At 34.6% G+C, this 20,601-nt stretch overlaps 1 protein-coding gene across 8 annotated transcripts in view; it reads right to left on the minus strand.

The window, feature by feature from the left end:
- Positions 1-20,601, minus strand: part of LOC127878034 (protein MON2 homolog) — a 450,013-nt gene that overhangs the window by 341,819 nt on the left and 87,593 nt on the right. For all 8 annotated transcript variants that reach the window (XM_052424435.1, XM_052424430.1, XM_052424454.1 and 5 more), the window contains one exon: positions 16,293-16,394. In XM_052424435.1, the coding sequence (XP_052280395.1) occupies positions 16,293-16,394 (102 nt within the window). The remainder of the gene's footprint in view (positions 1-16,292; positions 16,395-20,601) is intronic.

The following is a 20,601-nucleotide window of genomic DNA, read 5'->3' on the forward strand; positions in this document are numbered from 1 at the left end:
TCACAACAGACATAATTAACTGTATAGAAAGTTGGCTGGCTTGAATTTATTAGCCATCACCAATTATTGCATTTAACATCTAAAAATTACCTTCTGTTAGAAGTGCAATAAAAACACATTTCTTGTGAAGATTTTGGTAGAATTACAAACAAGAAATATCTTTAAAAAAGATATACGGCGTTGATTGTGGTTTGAGTTTGTGAAAGGTAGAGTTCAAAAAATGAGACCAAGAATAGCGAATGTCTTTTTCTGTGCAGTTCTTAGCTGGATCACACGCAATACGGGATGTTACGCGGAGTTTTCGCAGCTTATTTTACATAATTACATATTGCTGGTCATAAACCTATAGATACAAAACAGAAAACCAAATGAAGAATGGAAGTGAAATTTAAACATATGAGTCAACCGGCCACACGCGAAGTATCCGTACATATTTTAAATATTTATACGCGCGTTCTTCAAACAAACCTGTTTTAGTGGTTTGTCGGGCATTACTTTTTAATTCGATTATTAACAGTATCCAGAATCATCGCGCTCATGCTTAATACATTAGGCAATATGGTGGAATAATTCTTGTTAAATTAATTAAAAATAATATTTATCATGGTATTGTTGAAAACACATGAAGAATCTATTATTGACATACCATAATTATATCGCTGAATATCTTCATTTAACATCTTTTGTGGTCTAAAGAAAATCTCAGTTCACCTAGTTCACGGATAGGGTCTATATTATATAACAAACTGGCCACGAACTCAGGTCAGCACATAAGCGTCTTCGGACGCAGCGATGACCTGTAAATAAACCCTGATAACTCGCGGGTTGAAATGCAATGCATTTAAGTGAGGCCACGCTTCCACTGCTTTTTATACTTTTACATGTTAACATGTTGATAGAAATATGAAAGTCAGTACTAAAATGAGAACGTAGCCTTTAAGTAAAAATGCTGTTGCCTCTGAAAATAAAAGGTGGACGCACAAACTGTATTGATGTCAAGATTGAGTGTAAAATTGTTCTATCTATTAAGCCTTTTCATTAGAGATAAAATTGTTTCATGCTGAGCACGCAGTAAAACAGTGTTGCAAAGACGCGGACATGTTTCCAATGTTCTGATGGTATGCTCATATCAGCCTATGGGATAACTGAAGTGTATTCATTCTGAACTAGCCACGGGAAATTTTATTTGAATTTTATTGGACAGTTACAAAGGTCAGGTAAGGTGAAAAGCTGGCGTATACAGCTAATGCCGAAAAATGACACAAATACCAGTTAAGAAATGTATTTCATAATTTCTTTAATAATTGGTGGAACATTCAATTAAACTTCACACATTAGCTACTACATTAGCTGTTAATTAGCTTGTTATTCTGGTCATAATTAAACAATTTGTTATTCACTGTAAATGCAAATGTGAAACTGAAGTTTCATGGCCATGCTGATTCAATTTTCTACAACATGGAGGGCACCATAGAATTTATAGTATATTACTCATTTGTGAACAAAAAACAACAGCATTTCAGTAAATAATTAGAAAAGAAAAATAGGTTGTGTAGCATGTTTGTTCATACACACATTTTTATTATAAGTTCAGTTTACCAGTGAAAGAACATAACTGAAATACAAAATAAATGGGAAAAACTGTAACTGTAACTCCAATATAATGCAGATAACACCGGGATCCAAGCCATGGACAGCATTATCAGCGTGCAGAATCATGTGACTTTTTGGGGTGTTCCACCTTTCTAATTTATAGAGAATACTAGGTTAGCGTTGAATACAGAGAAGTTTATGTTGCGAGGCTTAGAACGCCGGGAGCGCGAGCCTTACTTTTTTTTCAACACCCATGTAAGAAAAAAGGCAGAACAAAGCTACAGCCATTCATCAACTGTATGCAGTTCAGCATGAATTAACTGGATCCATTGTTTATGATGAAAGACACTGACAATTTCTGGGAATCAGTATGATATTAAGATAAGAAATATGTTTTCTTGTTGTAACGCTTGGTTAATCAAGGTTATACATAAGTTTTCAAAACATTGTATTAACAACAGGAAATGGAATGCCAATTTTCTGTCAGTTTTTCTGAAGATTTGCGCTATTTACTGCTTTCCTGTCTGGACACTGTTAACGGTTATTTGTTTCTAATTTACAATACATATGTTACAGATATGATAAAGTATGTTCAATTGAGGGTACTTATACCACAGAAATGTTTGTACATTACTTCATGATAGCTATGTTTGTTTCTATTTCTATGATATTTATCAACAAGCAAAATATATTATATTACTCGTCAGTAATTAAATGAAATGTGACAAACGTGCTCACTATTTTTTTTGTATAAACATACCGTAAATCCACGAATATAATACGGCCTCGTGCATAATACGCACCCCTGAGTTTGGTCAAAATTTATCGGTAAAAGTTGAAAATGCGAGCAAAATACGCACTAAAAAAATCAGTGTCCAAAATCGGCCATTTCCGAAAAAATGTGTCAATATATTTTTGTGTTGTGAAAATAGCAAATAAATTTGGTGTTGTCAACTATCTGTTTCACAGTAACACCCCGGTATATTGATCGGGATGTGTTATAGTGCTGTTGTTATGACAGTTGCATAATAAATATCTCTGTCTATTGTTTATATTACCATTGATTGTTACCGATAACACACGGGCCCCTTGCTGACATCGGGGTCAAGCAGTCATAATTACAAAAGAAAGAAGCAGAGACGCTGTTTTTTGTTTTCACATTTAATTCAATTTTACGATATTCTGGACGATAATAATTATAATAATAATAAAGTAATAAGAAGACAAAATGGCTACTTCCGTTTTTATAGTTGGCTAGATGAATTACTTTTCCGAAGTGTTACAAACTCGATACTTTAATATAACTTAAAATACAATTAAACCACTCGTGTTTTTCATGATCTCTTTAATTAAAATACGCTGCTGTCATTAAGGCTAGTTTGGGAGTAAAAAACAAATTAATTAATTATCACCTTTCAATTTAATTCGGCAATCGGAAGACAGGTGTAATAGACTCTATAAGCATCATAAAACTAATTATTTAATTACCACTCTTTACTTCAGATATGGTAAATATGCGGTAGAAAGATAAATAGTGGTCAGTTAAGAAATATTTATTTACGGGTATTGTCAGTTTTTTTTTTTCATATGCTAATCTTTTTATACGACTTAGCGTCCAGTCGCTATTTTGTTGGCAGACGACAAAATTAACTGTGTATTCAAAGTATACGGTGTCTGCCTATGAATGACCCAATATTATTCGATAGCTCCTCCCGTGCTCACGTTTCATTCGACGATGTCATTTCATGTGTAAGCGTCTCAGCTCAATGTTGATTGACCAGCTACCATGCGCACTTCAATAACAATAAGGTCAAGCGAGGTCTCATAATCGGGTACAGACCGGGTTTTGTTTACTGTTCGAATTGCGAACACTTTCATCAAAACAACGAGACAAATATAGAAAACCAGTCTGATATAAATGGGGGATGTTTTCAATGAAATTTTACTAGATTTTCGCATTTTCACAAATAAGATTTTTATTGAGCCAAATTCTCAGTTCTTTGGCAAATGACTCAAATGGCGAACGACAGCGCGAGCCCTGTTGCACCCCTTTGATGTAATGGTGTAGTTGAAAATGGCTGCCGCTAAGCGAATAACAGCGATTAAGTTGAAAATTTGCACAGGAAAAATTTTGTTCTGCTCTAAACTCGTATATTATACGCACCCCCTACTTGAAGAAAAAATCGGCAGGTAAAAAGGTGCGCATCATATTCGTAGATTTAAGGTACATTTAGAAATACTGGTTTCCTCAAAATTTGTCTATATCTATCAAAATTTGTCTAAATCAACCATGAAACAAGATTACTTGTGATCAAATGAATATTCTTTTTCTGTTGGCACTTATTAGGTTTCTTATAAAAGTATTCTGATAATGATAACTGATCGGTTTCTTTATAATGGATTTAGATGAAATGCATTGGCAAAGCACCTGTGCTAATCAGCTGTGAGGCATGTTAACACCTGTGTGAAATATGAACAAGGGCTGTTTGTAAAACATGCATGCCCCCCATATCGGCTGTCAGTTGTAGTGGCAGCCATTGTGTGAATACGTTTTTTGGCACTGTGACCTTGACTTTTGACCTAGTGACCGGAAAATCAATAGGGGTCATCTGCGAGTCATGATCAATGTACCTATGAAGTTTCATGATCTTAGGCATAAGCGTTCTTGAGTTATCATACGGAAACCATTTTACTATTTCGGGTCACCGTGACCTTGACCTTTGACCTAGTGACCTAAACATAAAGAAGGGTCATCTGCGAGTCATGATCAATGTATCTATGAAGTTTCATGATCCTAGGCATCAGCGTTCTTGAGTTATCATCCGGAAACCATTTTACTATTACGGGTCACTGTGAACTTGATCTTTGACCTAGTGACCTGAAAATCAATCGGCGTCATCTGCGAGTCATGATCAATGTACCTATGAAGTTTCATGATCCTAGGCATAAGCGTTCTTTAGTTATCATCCCGAAACCATTTTACTATTTTGGGTCACCGAGACCTTGACCTTTGACCTAGTGACCTCAAAATCAATAGGGGTCATCTGGGAGTCATGATCAATGTACCTATGAAGTTTCATGATCCTAGGCCTAAGCGTTCTTGAGTTATCATCCAGAAACAATCTGGTGGACGGACAGACATACAGACCGACATGAGCAAAACAATATACCCCCTCTTCTTTGAAGGGGGGCATAAATATTGCACCCTAGATACAAGATTTAACCACCAGAACCAGTTTCAAGATAAAACATAAATGCTTCCATATACCATACTGTTCAAAAATGATTTGTTTGATGGAAAATGTTGTTAGATTATTTTCTAACACCCTTATTTCATAAACAGCTGTTTGGTGATGGGTACTATATCATTTAATTAGAAATTAAATCAACTATAATCAGATAACACAGCCAATTACTATAGTAACTGCTCTCTCACAAAAGGTCTGCACCAGCTAATCAGGGACAACACTTTCCGCATAAACTGGGTTTTTGCTAATTAAGAAGATACTTTCTTTAAACAGAAAAAATCATAAAAGCGGAAAGTGTTGTCCCTAATTAGACTGTGCGGACTGCACATACATGCATTAAACCCTGTTATCCTAGAGCAAGGCTTATATTATCTTTGGAAACAACTATTTATCATTTTTCAATTTCTGTAAATTTTGCTCATAACAAGCAAAATGCAAAATGATACAAAGAAAAGAAAAAAAGGTTGATATATAGTAATGTTTTGTCCTCAAATAGCTTTTTGAATCACTTTATATTATTTAAAAGAGCATATTTAAACATATATATATGCACTACTTTATTATTGACTACTTTCAATAATTGTTGTATTATTACCAAGGTAATCAATTTAGTAACTTATAATATAGTATTTTATAAATTAAACAAGAGATGTTTTTGTCAGAAACACAATGCCCCCTATTGCGCCGCTTTGAAATAAAATTTCAATATATCATTTGGCAGGTTTAGAAATTATCTCCCTTTTAAAGCTTATTACTTCCCTTGGAATGTATTTTTTTACTTTTAACCTTGAAGGATTACCTTGACCTTTCACCACTCAAAATGTGCAGCTCCATGAGATACACATTCGTGCCAAATATCAAGTGGCTATCTTCAGTATTGCAAAAGTTATGGCCAATGTTAAAGTTTTCGGATGGACGCACAGACTGACAGACTTACAGACTGACTGTGCAGAGACTAACAGACTGACAGACGGACTGACGGACAGTTCAACTGCTATATGCCACCTGACCAGGGGCATAAAAATAATAAGAAGGAAATAACCATTGTGTTATGAAAGGTTTATTTTTGCTCATATGTCTCACTTTCAAAAATAGCACAAGATATTTCAAGAACCTTACACTAAAATAATACAGTTGATCAATGTATAACACGCACATCATAATGTTTAATTCTAATTTTAATGGTATAATTATAAATCACATTCTCTAGGAACACATCAATACATTAAAAATAATTTACTAAATGTTAAAAAAAATAGTTTTTTTTTAATTTACTAAATGTTTAAAAAAAAAGGTTAAACAAACTAAGATTAAGAAATATTTTTAACTAAATGTTCATCCAATATATCACAGAAATAAAGATCGATATAATATATTTGAGATTATTTTTCCATGATATTTCAAAAACACACATTGTTTCATTATAATGGTTAAAATTCAGTATGTAGGTTTTAAAAGGTTTAAGTGATTTTAAGGTCACAGTTTTGTAAAGCCTTATTATTATAGGGGAGGCATCTCTTCTTTTTTGCATATCTGAATCAACAAAATTATTTTCTGGCTAAGTTTAGATGTTTTAGTTCTTGCAAATTACAACTTTTTTCCATAAAACACAAAAGAATAGTCCTTAGAAAACTGAAAAGAACATCAACTTTATCACGCTTACACCATTTCCACATGAAACTTTCAAAAACATGTTTACAAAGTGGTTGACCAACATAAACTCAATTCCTGGCATTAGTTACAAATTATGCAAATTCAAGATTACAGTATTCAGGTTTCTTTTAGATTGGTCAGTTTCCAATGCAATGTTATTATTGAGAACAACTGACAATTGCGCTCTTTATCGGAAAGGCTATAAAGAACACTGAACTTTTTCACCTTACTTCTTTTCCAAGACTAATAAATGGTCATTTTCAGATGCTCCTGGCATAACTCATACAATTAATAATATACCATAAATGCTTATAATTTCTGTCATTGAATAAATGTAAAAATTTGTTGTTCAGATATTGAGATATGGTTCTTGTTTTCAAATTCAAATACATATAATAATTACATTAACTGTTAAGATAATCTTAACAATTCTGTGCATTAAAATTACAAAACAAGTAAACAAATTTGGGATCTGTTAGAATACAACTCATGCTCACTAATAAAATGAAACCTTTATACAACTTAAATAATTGACCTATTAGTTGCACAGTACCGATATGATTGACTTGTATGTATAGTCTGTACACATGAACCATTAAGTGCAGTTTATTATACCACCGCATTTATATCTGCCTGATATAACGTTGCCTGATATTTTTTTTATATCATGGTCAACAGGTTCAAGTTCTTATATCAGTCATGTTTGGAATTCTTATATCAGTCATAAGTGGAGGATGGTCATATTACTCGGAATCAACTATAAATTAATCATTTTTAGTAAAATCAAATCAGATTTAACAAAACAAACAATTTGATACCAATATGTAATGTATTTTAAACACAAAATGCATCAGAAACTGCAAAAAAAAAACATTTTTTACAAATATTAAGCGCCCGTGCTCATGAGGTAATTATTAACCCGTCAAACGACAAAAGTCACATTCTTTCCTGCTAAAACTGCACCTTTTTAGCGATCTTTCATTATTTCTTTAAAATTGGGGACGTAGAGGTATGATTAACAGAAAAACTGGTCACTGCCTTATCTTTTTGTAATAATATGAGGCTCGGTACGAATAAAATAACGGTTCAGCAAGCCTCGCCGTTAAATTATTCTAAACCTTGCCTGATATATTACAACAAGAGATGTGTTTGTCAGAAACACAATGCCCCCTATTGCGCCGCTTTGAAATAAAATTTCAATATATCATTTGGCAGGTTTTGAAATTATCTCACTTTTAAAGCTTGTTACTTCCCTTGGATTGTACTTTTTGACTTTTGACCTTGAAGGATGACCTTGACCTTTCACCACTCAAAATGTGCAGCTCCATGAGATACACATGCATGCCAAATATCAAGTTGCTGTCTTCAATATTGTTAAAGTTATGGCCAATGTTAAAGTTTTCGGATGGATGGACAGACGAACTGACAGACAGACAGTTAAACTGCTAATTAATTATATGCCACCCTACCAGGGGGCATAAAATGATCAGGCAGTAACCTTGTATTTTCTATATACAACTACACCTGAATCATTCTGGGCACTGTACAAATAGGCTTAAAACTCTTTAGGGAACAGTAAAAAATACTGACTGTATGTATTATCCTCTGCAAAGTGATTCAGATGTGGTATTGTATCAATTCTTTGAGTTGTATGCATGGTCACAAATAAAGCCCAGCAAGCAAAAATTATGTTTACCTTTATACACAAAATGAAGTCTGGAGTGAGAAATTCTGCAAATTTAGTTAGTTAACCAACAGAACAATACAAGTAATGCCACCATTGAGATGATTGTTATGGGAGGTAAGTGCCATACAGGCTAGGATATATTGTTTTCGTCGTTTGAGCACGTGCGAATTAGACGAAAACTACTTTCCCTTGTCAATGTAGATTCGATAGGTGGCTCTGTAAGAGAGCGTTTTCCTCGTGGCCGAGTTAATCCGTTCAGTCATTCAGCGTTGGGATTGACTGATCGATACACACGTTATTTTTTCACTACGTTAACTTGGTTTTTGAACATAACCACGCGGTCTAGCAATGATTGTTCTTTTCTTGAAAAATTGGACTTGAATAGTTTAATTATGGAACTTTTAAGCAGAAGTGCATGAGCAGAATATAGGATCATCAGCCGAGTCGAAACAGTCGTGAATAAGAAAGCACTTCAAAAGCCGTCAGCTGCCGTTACTTCCGGAAGCTTGCAACGTGGCGGAAACACTACATGAAGGGAAATGCAAATGACGGAAATGGTCCCTGTTTCGCTTGTGCAAAAATCACACACTTCGAATACAACTGTCTGTACACCCGGCGGTTCCCGCAGCCGGACGTCCCTACCAAACAGTAGCCACAGCTCGCAGAATCCCGTTACAACAGATATAGATTAAAAGATGAGTATTCATTGTTTACTGGTATCTTTGCTTACAGTCAGGACATATTTCATGACAGCTATATTGAGTACGAACAAAGCCATAAAGAAATACTGATTAAAGGCAAGTTGAAAAATCAATTTAAGTTTTGGAAAGATATTGGATCTAACTGATTCATTTTAGACGTTATTTAAAATATATAAAAATCCGTTCAAAAAGATTGTTGGATGATTAATTTTGATATTACGCCTGCATATCATTTTGTGGATATTGTTCAGCCATACACATACCTACACATTATTTAGGTATTGGTTGAGAAGATTGATTAGATGATGACATTGGCATCGTAAAGACATACACTAATTATGTCATGAGAAATTAAGTCAGATTTGTTGTTATCCCGCTTGATGCCCAAATTTGACAAATCATGCTTAGAGCTCCAGATATTCTAATATTTAGTTTCATGAGAATGTCGCAAGCGTTCGAATTTCGAATGCTACGCATGTACTTTTAGAAACTCTTCGAGAAGAGTTAATAAAGAGGTGTTATATCGGGGTGTAAAGCCGATTAAATTTTACAGACGCTAAGATTATTTTAAAATTTTGAACTATGTCTATGTGCTAAACAATTGCTAGGTTTGTGCGTCAAATTATATCTATGGGTATTAATCTCGGGACGGTATCTCAAATTATCACTACGTGTTTAAACATAGACATACATAAAGCCAAACTTTGGAACTTTTACATTAATACGTCTGAAGAAAGTAAGGTTCAACTTTCGATTTGGAAAGAACATTTACAAAGTTTAAATGTAAGATCATTCGCAGTAAGCCATGGCTGTAATAGAATTGACGCTAGCAGCACTGGTTTAGCAGGATATGAGCTTGAAATGCCCAGCGGTGTAGTGCATGACACGTGGTCGCCGTCGGAAGCGGCAAAATCCTCCGCATGGAGAGAATTTTGTGCTGTTTACAGAGTTCTGTTATCGCTTGAGCACGTGCTTGGTTTTTTGAATGCGTGTTCTTAAGTTGAACTTTTTATCAACACGAATTGTGTGTTAATAATTGAATATCTGTTCTTTCAGAGTCATGAAGATGATAAAACGCGCTTCCTGACGTCTTGGTGGGAGAGGTTTTATTGCTGCCGGAGTTACTAAAAGAATCATGATCTATTAAATCGTCATGTGTTATTTACCGAGGGAGGTTATTTCGGTTATCATAATAACTATATCATGATAATAGCGCTTGCCTAAATGACTTATGCTGTTTGTTAAACTTAACCCTCTATTCAAAGGAGGGAGATTACTCGTTAATGAGTATGCGCTGAGTCGTACAGCGGTTATCGCGCATGTCTTATAGAAGCCGCTGTGGCTTGTTAAACACGAGATGTGGAAACGTGCGTGTAAGCGCTGTACGATGTGTCGGTATAGGCTGTCATGTTAGTTATATTTATTTATCGACGTATAGTGTGAAATGTTGTGTTACGCGTTATAACAAGTTTATAGTGAAATATAAGCGATTTCTATTGGTCAGGTTTTGCACGAGGAAATCGTGATAAAGTTTTAGGTTGTGTGTAGTAATTCTCCCATAGGCTCTTACTTCGTTAACATCTATTTTATATTACATAATTATTTTGTTTGTATGTTTTTTCACGAAAGAACAATTTTGTGATATTGATAAAACATGTCAACAATGTATGTTAAAGACGAGATACATAATTTACATGTACTGAATGAGGCCCAACATTGTTTGTGATCTGAGAGGGGTATTGGTTCCGGACATTTTACAATGGGATTTACATGGTTTTCTATAAAGAATACTAAACATTTACGATATAGAAACAGCTGATTATTTGTAGATTTCTCTAAAATTAGAGGTTTCAGGAGGTGATGAAGGCACCTAGACACCGGTCTTGAGGCATGGGTCCTCATACGTCCCCCTGCCATTAAAAGAAAAATGAAAAATGAGCAGTGGGGTTGCGTATCCCGCTCGCGGTTAAACCTGAATCGTTCGTTACCACCGATTATTGTTTGGGGTGTACATGAAGTCATGTGCACTTCTCTTAATTTGTGATAATGGATAAATCTTGTAATTATCGCAGCTGCTGTTACTAAAACTAATGTTTCACTTTATGTACTTGTTGCAAATTGGCGTGGTGGATCGGCATAGGGGGGCGTCCCCTGTAAGCTTTTTGCATCGGCGGCGGACGGGCGGTTGTGAGGGCCGTGGCGTCCTTGGGCTTGTGCTTTTGAATTGTGTAGTTAAAAGTGTGCAATTGTATGATTTTAAGTTTAGGCTTGACGTCTGATGGGTATTTATAATATATAATTATTCGCATGCAACGAATGTGCATGTTTAATGATACGTATAACGACGTGTTTTTACAGAATGGTCATTCTTGATCTGATATAGGTTAACAAACACGCATGTTAAAAACGAGGTTTTGATTTAAATTTTGATGTTTTTTTTTTAAAGATTGTGAATCACCTTTTGATTCACGACTTGGTAGATATGTGTAAGAAGCTGCACATAAAAACAGCAAATTATTGACCACTGTTGAGTAATGAAAATGGTCTGGTTATATCATTTGTTCAAGATTTTGTAGTTTTGCCTTCCAACACAGAATTCTATACACCATGTAGAAATGGTGTGGTTATCTTTGGAAATGTGGATCTTAAATTGCGCATGTTAGCTTTATCAAAAGAGTTTGTGTTAATGGGAATGCAGTTTGAACGTATGTTCACATGAATGACGTATTCACAAGCCGGTATCGGCGAAGGTTTATTATCAGTGTGATATGAGGTTTCTTATTATTGTATATCAAGTTAATAATGTAGAGTAGCTCAGACAGAAAACAAGTATTTGTCCTATAACACACTTAGAGAATTGCTGTAAATTGGCATTTAAACCGCATGTTCAAGACATTAGCAAATATTGCGTTCACTCTTTTATAGCTGGTTGCGCAATTCCTGCGGCTAATAATGGCATTCGTGACATGCTGTTTAAACTTAACGGTAGATGGCCGAGTGCGTTGTAGTAGACTATGTTGATAGCTAAAGACGGCTATGTTAAAAGCTCTGTTGATGAGAGGTTTAGGGTTCCAATGTCACTTGGATTATAACCATCGATGAATTCTATAATAAGCCAATTATTATTTGTAATATACTTACAAGCCCGTTCTTTTAGTTCAGTCGGTCATACCAACGACTTAACCAAAAAATATGTTGTTGTATTTTGTTGTTTTTCCCTATCGGGAGCGTAGTTGTGAAGGGAAATATTGTTTTCGTCGTTTGAGCACGTGCGAATTAGACGAAAACTACTTTCCCTTGTCAATGTAGATTCGATAGGTGGCTCTGTAAGAGAGCGTTTTCCTCGTGGCCGAGTTAATCCGTTCAGTCATTCAGCGTTGGGATTGACTGATCGATACACACGTTATTTTTAATTTGTTTTGAATAATAGTTAAAGTAACATAACAAGTGTTGTTGTTTAAAAGTTAAATCTACATGCTTCTTATCCTGGTACGAGCTTATTTTGAAATTTAGGATTGTGTTTTTTACAACAGGTCATGTGTTTGCTCACATGGAGGATGCATTCAATGTTTTCAATATATTCATGTAAACCAGTATCACATAATCCCTAAGTGGGATTCGGTCTCCGGAAGAATATGTTTGGCTGCCTTTATAGTTGCTTATGAGGAGGGACTCGTGTAGGCATACAGTATGCCTGGTGATGTAGCAGTCTAGGTTGGTAGGCGCGGCTGCCTTTATAGTTGCCTACGAGGAGGGACTCGTGCCGGCATACAGTAGGACTGGCGTTGTAGTAGACTATGTTGATAGGCGTGGCTGCCTTTATGTTGCCTACGAGGAGGGACTCGTGCCGGCATACAGTATGCCTGGCGTTGTAGTAGACTATGTTGATAGGCGTGGCTGCCTTTATGTTGCCTACGAGGAGGGACTCGTGCCGGTATACAGTATGCCTTGCGTCGTAGTAGACTATATTGATAGGCGTGGCTGCCTTTATGTTGCCTACGAGGAGGGACTCGTGCCAATATACAGTATGCCTGGCGTTGTAGTAGACTACGTTCATAGGCGTGGCTGCCATTATGTTGCCTACGAGGAGGGACTCGTGCCGGCATACAGTATGCCTGGCGTTGTAGTAGACTATATTGATAGGCGTTGCTGCGTTTATGTTGCCTACGAGGAGGGACTCGTGCCGGTATACAGTATGCCTGGCGTTGTAGTAGACTACGTTGATAGGCGTGGCTGCCTTTATGTTGTCACGAGGAGGGACTCGTGCCGGCATACAGTATGCCTGGCGTTGTAGTAGACTACGTTTTATGATAGTTGTAACGATGAGAAAGCGTGTGTTTGTATTAATGCTGTTATGTATGTTTGATGACTATGTGTGGATTATGAAAATGTATGGATTTGTATGAAATATATTGTATGCTTGTATGTGTAATGCATATGTGGAATGTATATAAAATGCGTATATAAAATGCGTGAGAAAAGAGAAGTAATACACGGTATCAGTCAGTCGGTCATACCAACGACTTAACCAAAAAATATGTTGTTGTATTTTGTTGTTTTTCCCTATCGGGAGCGTAGTTGTGAAGGGAAAGTTCATTACTGCCTCAGTCTGGTACATAGCAGAAGAAACTGTCTTACCCAGGGACCAATTATGCACACCTCATAAAATTCATTTTAGCTGGCAATGTCCAAATTCTTTTGAAGTCTGACAAAAGTGAGACATGTTAATGCCCTGTCCAGTTAAAAAATTAAAAGGGTATCAAACACAAGTGCATTTTAGTGTAAGAACTATCACCTTTGATTACAGTTACTTGCAAGGACCTTTAGAATAATAATTATTGTAGACCTGCTAGTTGGGTCATGATTTTATGTTCAACTGCCACAGTATGGTAAACAGCAGCAGACACTGTCTCACCCCAGAGATCATTAAAGCACACCACAAATAATTCCATTTCCACAGCAAATGTACATTTTTCCTGTATATGTCAATAACTGTCAGAAGCTGGACAAAAGTGAGACATTAAAATACACTGTTAAGTCAATAACTTCAACATGATCAAACAAAAGTGCATTTCAGTGTCAGAACAAATGATCACCTTTGTGACAACAGCTACTTGCAAGGACCTTTACTATATTATTGTAGATCTGACAGTGGTTGCATGATTTTATGTAAGCTTTACTTAATTATTTTTTTTTATGTTAGGAGTGTGCAAAATTTTTATTATTTAATTTTGTTACACATGTATATCACTTTGAATACAGTGACACATGTCTTTTACAAAAACATTTATTTCCAATTAATACTAAAAAGATTAGCGTACTGAAAATAAATGTTAAATGCATAGCGTGTTGACGCCAATATCCGGCATAGAAGTACCTATTTATCATGTCTCTTGGTATATGTGCAAGTTCTACAACTATATAAAACCACAATTTTTTTCCATCAGATCGTGATGAGAGGAGGAGGCATATTATATATTCAGAAATCGAACAAAAAACTTAATAAAATGTTGCCAATACAACATTTTTACAGCAAGGTGATCCATTTAAAAGGCACTCGCCTCTGGTTATGTAAATCACTGATTAAAAATGTCATTTATCCATTACGGTAACTCTCTCCGAAGTTTAGAGGAAAATTTCTGTTTAACAACTGATATTTGTAGTGACCTAAGGTAAAGACTAGCCCAAAATAATGTGTTATAAAAATCAGTTCACAGTTTTATTAGTTACAATATAATATCATGTACCTAAACAAGAAACATTTGACGTAGGTATAATACAACATAGTCATCATATTAAATATTTTCAGGATAAATTTATCCCCAGAAGGAATAAAGTAAATGACTGACTTAATGTACCACACTTTACTGTGATTAGAAGGCATTATATAGGAGTTCAAATATTAAAGCTCAATTTGTCTGTGATTAGAAGGCATTATATAGGAGTTCAAATATTAAAGCTCAATTTGTCTGTGATTAGAAGGCATTATATAGGAGTTCAAATATTAAAGCTCAATTTGTCTGTGATTAGAAGGCATTATATAGGAGTTCAAATATTAAAGCTCAATTTGTCTGTGATTAGAAGGCATTATATAGGAGTTCAAATATTAAAGCTCAATTTGTCAGACAATAAATCCTAATAACACTATGTCAGAGGATTAGATTTCAGCAAATTGTTACCCTATTTAAAAATGCTTAAATTTTTCAGCTCTTTCAAACCAATCATGTTTAAATTAACATTTTGTTGGGTTGAATGTTGAACACATAAAAAATGGTGTTGTAAACTTTGGAAACATTTAAGTTCCAATATGAGAAAAGATGTACAGTGATTAAGAACAAACCTTTGTTCTAAAGAAACACTCATAAATTTATGTTAAGCGTTAAACTCAGACATGATTTAATGTTAAAACACTTCATGAATATGCAATAGTTGCCAAAACTTATTTTTACAGCATTTCTTTCAAACAGGAAGTACTTTACATATGCCATTTACCAAACAGAATAGCATATATTTTTAATGGAAGAATAAGAATAATGTATACTTGCAAATGGCTTGAAAGCAGTTTTGAGTTGATAAATGGATAACCGGCACCTTCCCCAAGGCTAGGAGAGCATGATTTATGAAACATTGTGAAGGAGAAAGTGCAAATCATATGAAATGCATCATTTTGAGGCACTTGTTGTGTTAAAGCAACGTCAAAAGAACTATAAACAAATTCTATGTTCAAGGATTTAAATTAAAGCAGAATCTTGCTTTATGATGCAAGCATTTTGCAATTTTGTCACTTGTTACTCCTTCATAATTTGCCCTGCATTAATTTTGATGCAAATTTTATTACGAAACTAACATTAAATGTATGTTCATATTACACAAAAATGTTGTGTTTTTAAGTTAAGCAATATATACTTATTTATACAAAGCAACATTTTTTTGAGCAATTGACAAATATCCAAAAACATAATATCTATACTTCAGTATTTTGACCCCTGAAAGTTTCATTTGACCCCTGAACATTTCAAGCACAGGGTCATTTGACTCATGGTTTTCAAACCCTATTGAACTCCCTGTTGATCATATTTGTTAGATCCCCATGTTATCTATCAAGCCAGGGGTCATTATCTCCTGGTTTTCAAAAGCTACTTAACCCTTGTAGCGCTGGAACCGAATTTTAAAGGCCTTTGCAAACAGTTTGGATCCAGATGAGACCCCAGTTTGTATCAGGATCCAAACTGTTTGAGATTCTGATAGTATTCTTTGGAAAAAAATGGAAGAAAATGCTAATTATAGAAATTCAGCAGACAACATTTTAGCAGATGACAAATTTCCCAGCATGCAAAGTGTTAAATGTCTGTATCTTATACAAGAACATCTACAATACCGCATTCTTTATATATATCGTCTAGGACTTACCTCGAGCAGATGAGCCGTGACTGGTCGCCACAGAATGTCCACCCGCGACAAGTTCACCAAACCAGTCTCAAGTAACTTGGCAACAGCAAACAGCGAAGGTTCCTTAATAAAAAATATTGTGTATCTATTATTATTATTAGAAAATTAGTTGTACTGCAATTATTTCCACTAACATTCAATTTATTTGCTCTGCTCCATGGCTAATATATGAACTGGTAATGCTCATAATCTAAACAAGTTGTACTTTTCAGTTAATATTCAACTTTTTATTCAAGTTTAATACTGTGGATGATTTTTTGTGCAAATTTGAACAGGTCATTTAAATTTTTGCAAGCATGTTAAATGTTAAAGACATTCTAAGGAATCGTGTTAGTGTAGTTTGTTTATACTGTGTCTTAATTAAAGCATGGCAATATTTTAACACATACATTATGTTGTTTCTATTAAATATTAGAACAATTTATTTAAACCTGATATTTACATTGCTGACAAACACTCCCAATCACTAAGTACATGTTTTTCCCAAACTATATATTTTTCCCAAAGGACTGCATAAAATTCGTTATTGAGCGTTTACAAAGAAAAAAATTTTGGCAATTAATCACAACATTCAGCTTATCACTATCAAACACTATGAGTTGAAACTTCATACTATCAATAGATTGTTAAACATACTTTAAATTTCCAATTTACAACAAGAGATGTGTTTGTCATAAACACAATGCCCCCTATTGCGCCGCTTTGAAGCCATAAATTTGACCTTTGACCTTGAAGGATGACCTTGACCTTTCACCACTCAAAATGTGCAGCTCCATGAGATACACATGCATGCCAAATATAACGTTGCTATCTTCAATATTGCAAAAGTTATTACAAAACTTTAACCAAGATTAAAGTTTTGGGACACACACATACAATGACTGACACAATGACAGACAGACAGACAGGCCAAAAATAATATACCCCCGATCTTTCGATCCGGGGGCATAAAAAGTGATGAGGTTATTTCCAATTAAAAGGACCCTCAGGCCACATTCCCAAAATGGAGACAAAAACCATGGAACATTGAACTACTAAAGCTGACACAAACCATTATTTGACCGAATGACACAATGGGCATACCATTAATCCCCCGGGCGAATGGCTTCTCTAACTAATGGGAAGGTGACCAAACAGATGGCTTTAATCCTGTTTGATATACTAAAAATGGGAATACAATCTTTTCTTCCAAGATAGAACACAAATCACCAACACTGAGCAACTGTTACAGACATATTGAATCTTCAGGATATTATTGAAATATAGCAAAAAAACATGTAAGAACATTTCGCACATACATCTGCAGTGTTTAGGAGAGGAAGCATGAAATGACTGGGACAAATATCTCACAGGTCATTAAAACTTGTGTACATTTTCTAAAGTTTTTGAGACAAAAACTAAAACACATAAAACAATCTATAAAGATACTTTCTTGACAATAATACACATAAGAAATAGGCCAGAACTCTAATACAATCTTATATAAAGCAGGCAAAATGAAACTTTTAACATTTTTAATATAAATTCTTGTTCAGTTTTCATCTAAGGTGTGACATTGTTACTTTTTAATACCTCTCAAAGATTTTTCTAAATCTTTAACAATTAAATACGGCTGCAAACAGCAGGCAACTCAACCATTTTCTCAATGTAATTTGCTCATTTCTTTCCCAGTATCAGCAAATATGCGATCATAATGAAACAAGTCGTCTTGGAAATCAAAGCAAAACCTCTTCAATATTGAGAAAAACATTCAATGCATTTTGTCTTTGATTGGCTAAGATTTTGGTGCTATATTTGATTCACCAATTAAAAAGGAGATAATTGGAAGTTTACTCATAATCTGTACATAGAGAGAAATTAATGATACTTGTGCCCAATTTTTGTGCGTGCATTCTGGACGATTTGTCCAACATTGTTGTGTGTGAATGTCATCGCAATCATAGACTCACTTTTATGAATTTATTTTGAGGGACAATAAGGCCATAAAAGCTAAGAATGAGCATGTTATGCTCAGGTAAGCAAAAAACAATGTCATCTCTCAGTTACAAGTTCTGTCATTATAATTTAACATTTATTGCAGGAAATACAATCGCTTTATGCACAACTGTGCAACTTTAAAGCACCCCAGAGAAAAATAAAGTTGATATCATAAAAGTCTTCTGGATTTCTCTTAATGAAAATTTGCATTGATGTCCCTTAAAACATGTTATCTGACAATGTTTGTGACTGGCAACTTTGGGCATCAACCGCTGACGAATCTCATTTAATGGAAATTTTTGAATTCCTAACAATTTTTATTTCAACCGATTATTTGTTTCTCTAGAAATTAGTTCTATTTCAGACATTTTCTATGCCTTTAGTGTTTTCTTATAGCTAACACATTTCTATCCACAGCAACATAAAACAAGTTCTCAACATATGCATTTAATCAACTTAATATATCTTAGCCTTTTTAGCTGGCATTAAAGCAAAGGTCCTCATACTTTGAACCATTTAAAACTTGGATGAGTGTCTATATTATTTCAAAATTAAGAATTATCAACACCATTTCATGAAAAAAAAAAAAGAGAATAGTTATTTCAGTGAAACATCATTCAGATGACATTGAAACAAAATCTACTGAATTACATACATGCCAGAATTTTTTAGGTCCAAAGCGGGACATTCCATAAAAAATTGTCTGGACATTTGACTAAAAAACAGGACACCTAAAACGATCCATCATTCCACCTTTACTGTAGTCAGTATAGTACTAACAAAAACTCTTGATACTTTTATTCAAGACATAAAACATCTGATATGAAGCATGAAATCTAAAACATAACAATAACAGTTTTATTAAATAAGACAATAGCAAACAACGAAGGTAATATTCATCTTTTTAGAGTACAAAATCTGGAACATTACGACAACAATACTCATTATATTACTTTCAATTGCAAACATTAACGCAGGGGAGGCTATCCAGTACACTCAAAGTACAGGTTACAGTAAACTATCTACCGAACAGTTACATCATCTTGACACGGAATGCGCGGCTGTACACATTTCCGAGGTAGGTTTTTGGTGGAAGCAAACCGTCTTTGTGTTCATTTCAACTGCCAACAACGCCTCAACCGTTCTATGGCCCAGATTTTCTGTAAAAGACTCATTAATGACGTGGAGTTAATTTTACAAAACAATTGTTTTGTAAACCGTTTCAAACAAAGACAAAAACAAACTTATTTTCAACATTTATTTCATTATAATACATCTATCGATAGCAATAAGCGACCACTATCTTGAAGACCACCATGGTGTGAATGCCTGATAAAATCAATAATTAGCCGATAAATCGCTGATAAGGTGTCACAAACAACACTGGTACACACGAGAAGTAGAATCGGATTGTCGATTGGGGGCAATAAAGGAATTAGCCGTGGTAAGTGTAAGCAAAAAAGAGCTTTAATAGCGAATTTTATTGGGAACCTATAGACCTTACATCGTTTTTTACGAATGTCGGGACAAATCGTCTCATATCAGGACGCCGGGACAAAGTGCCCAAAAGCGGGACTGTCCCGCCGAGATCGGGACGTCTGGCATGTATGCTGAATTATAACAATGAGTTACTCTTACATTAGTAAACTAGAACCATAATTTCTAGCGTAACAACAATCTGGAACATAAAATCATGTTATTTATATTAAATTTATGTGCAAGGCATTTAAATTGTACATTTATAAGCCAAGAAAACTTGATCCACCTCGATAGAGTTCGAGTGCATACAAAATTGGGCTTAAAGAGGTAAAAAAATGCTGTTGTTTCGCGTCAGAGGATTAAAGTAAAAAAAAAACAATACAATTTTGGGAAGGATTGGGTCTGAATTAAAACAAAATACAATAAAAATTTAACTTATATTAGGATTTTTCATAAGTGCATAACATATTACATTGTTTTCCATTTCAGAAATATAGATTGCTAATCTATAAAAAGTACATCTTAAAATAAATTAAATAATTATTACAATATTTACTCATGAAACTATTCATTAAGTTTACACCTCAATGTTCAAAATAAAAGTCAGTGTTTTACGGCACTAAGGTATACACAAATAACATGAATTACTGCATGGCTTGACCCATATAAAGCAAAAAACAACAACAACATATTTCTATTATTAACATTTGCATTAAATGTCGTTTAAAGTGTGTAGTTGATATGAGATTTTTCAGACAACTTCAGTGTTACAAAAATTCACAAATTGTCAAATTGTATTTATAGAAAAAATATC

This window comes from Dreissena polymorpha, chromosome 1, assembly GCF_020536995.1.
Source record: "Dreissena polymorpha isolate Duluth1 chromosome 1, UMN_Dpol_1.0, whole genome shotgun sequence".
Lineage (NCBI taxonomy): Eukaryota > Metazoa > Mollusca > Bivalvia > Myida > Dreissenidae > Dreissena > Dreissena polymorpha.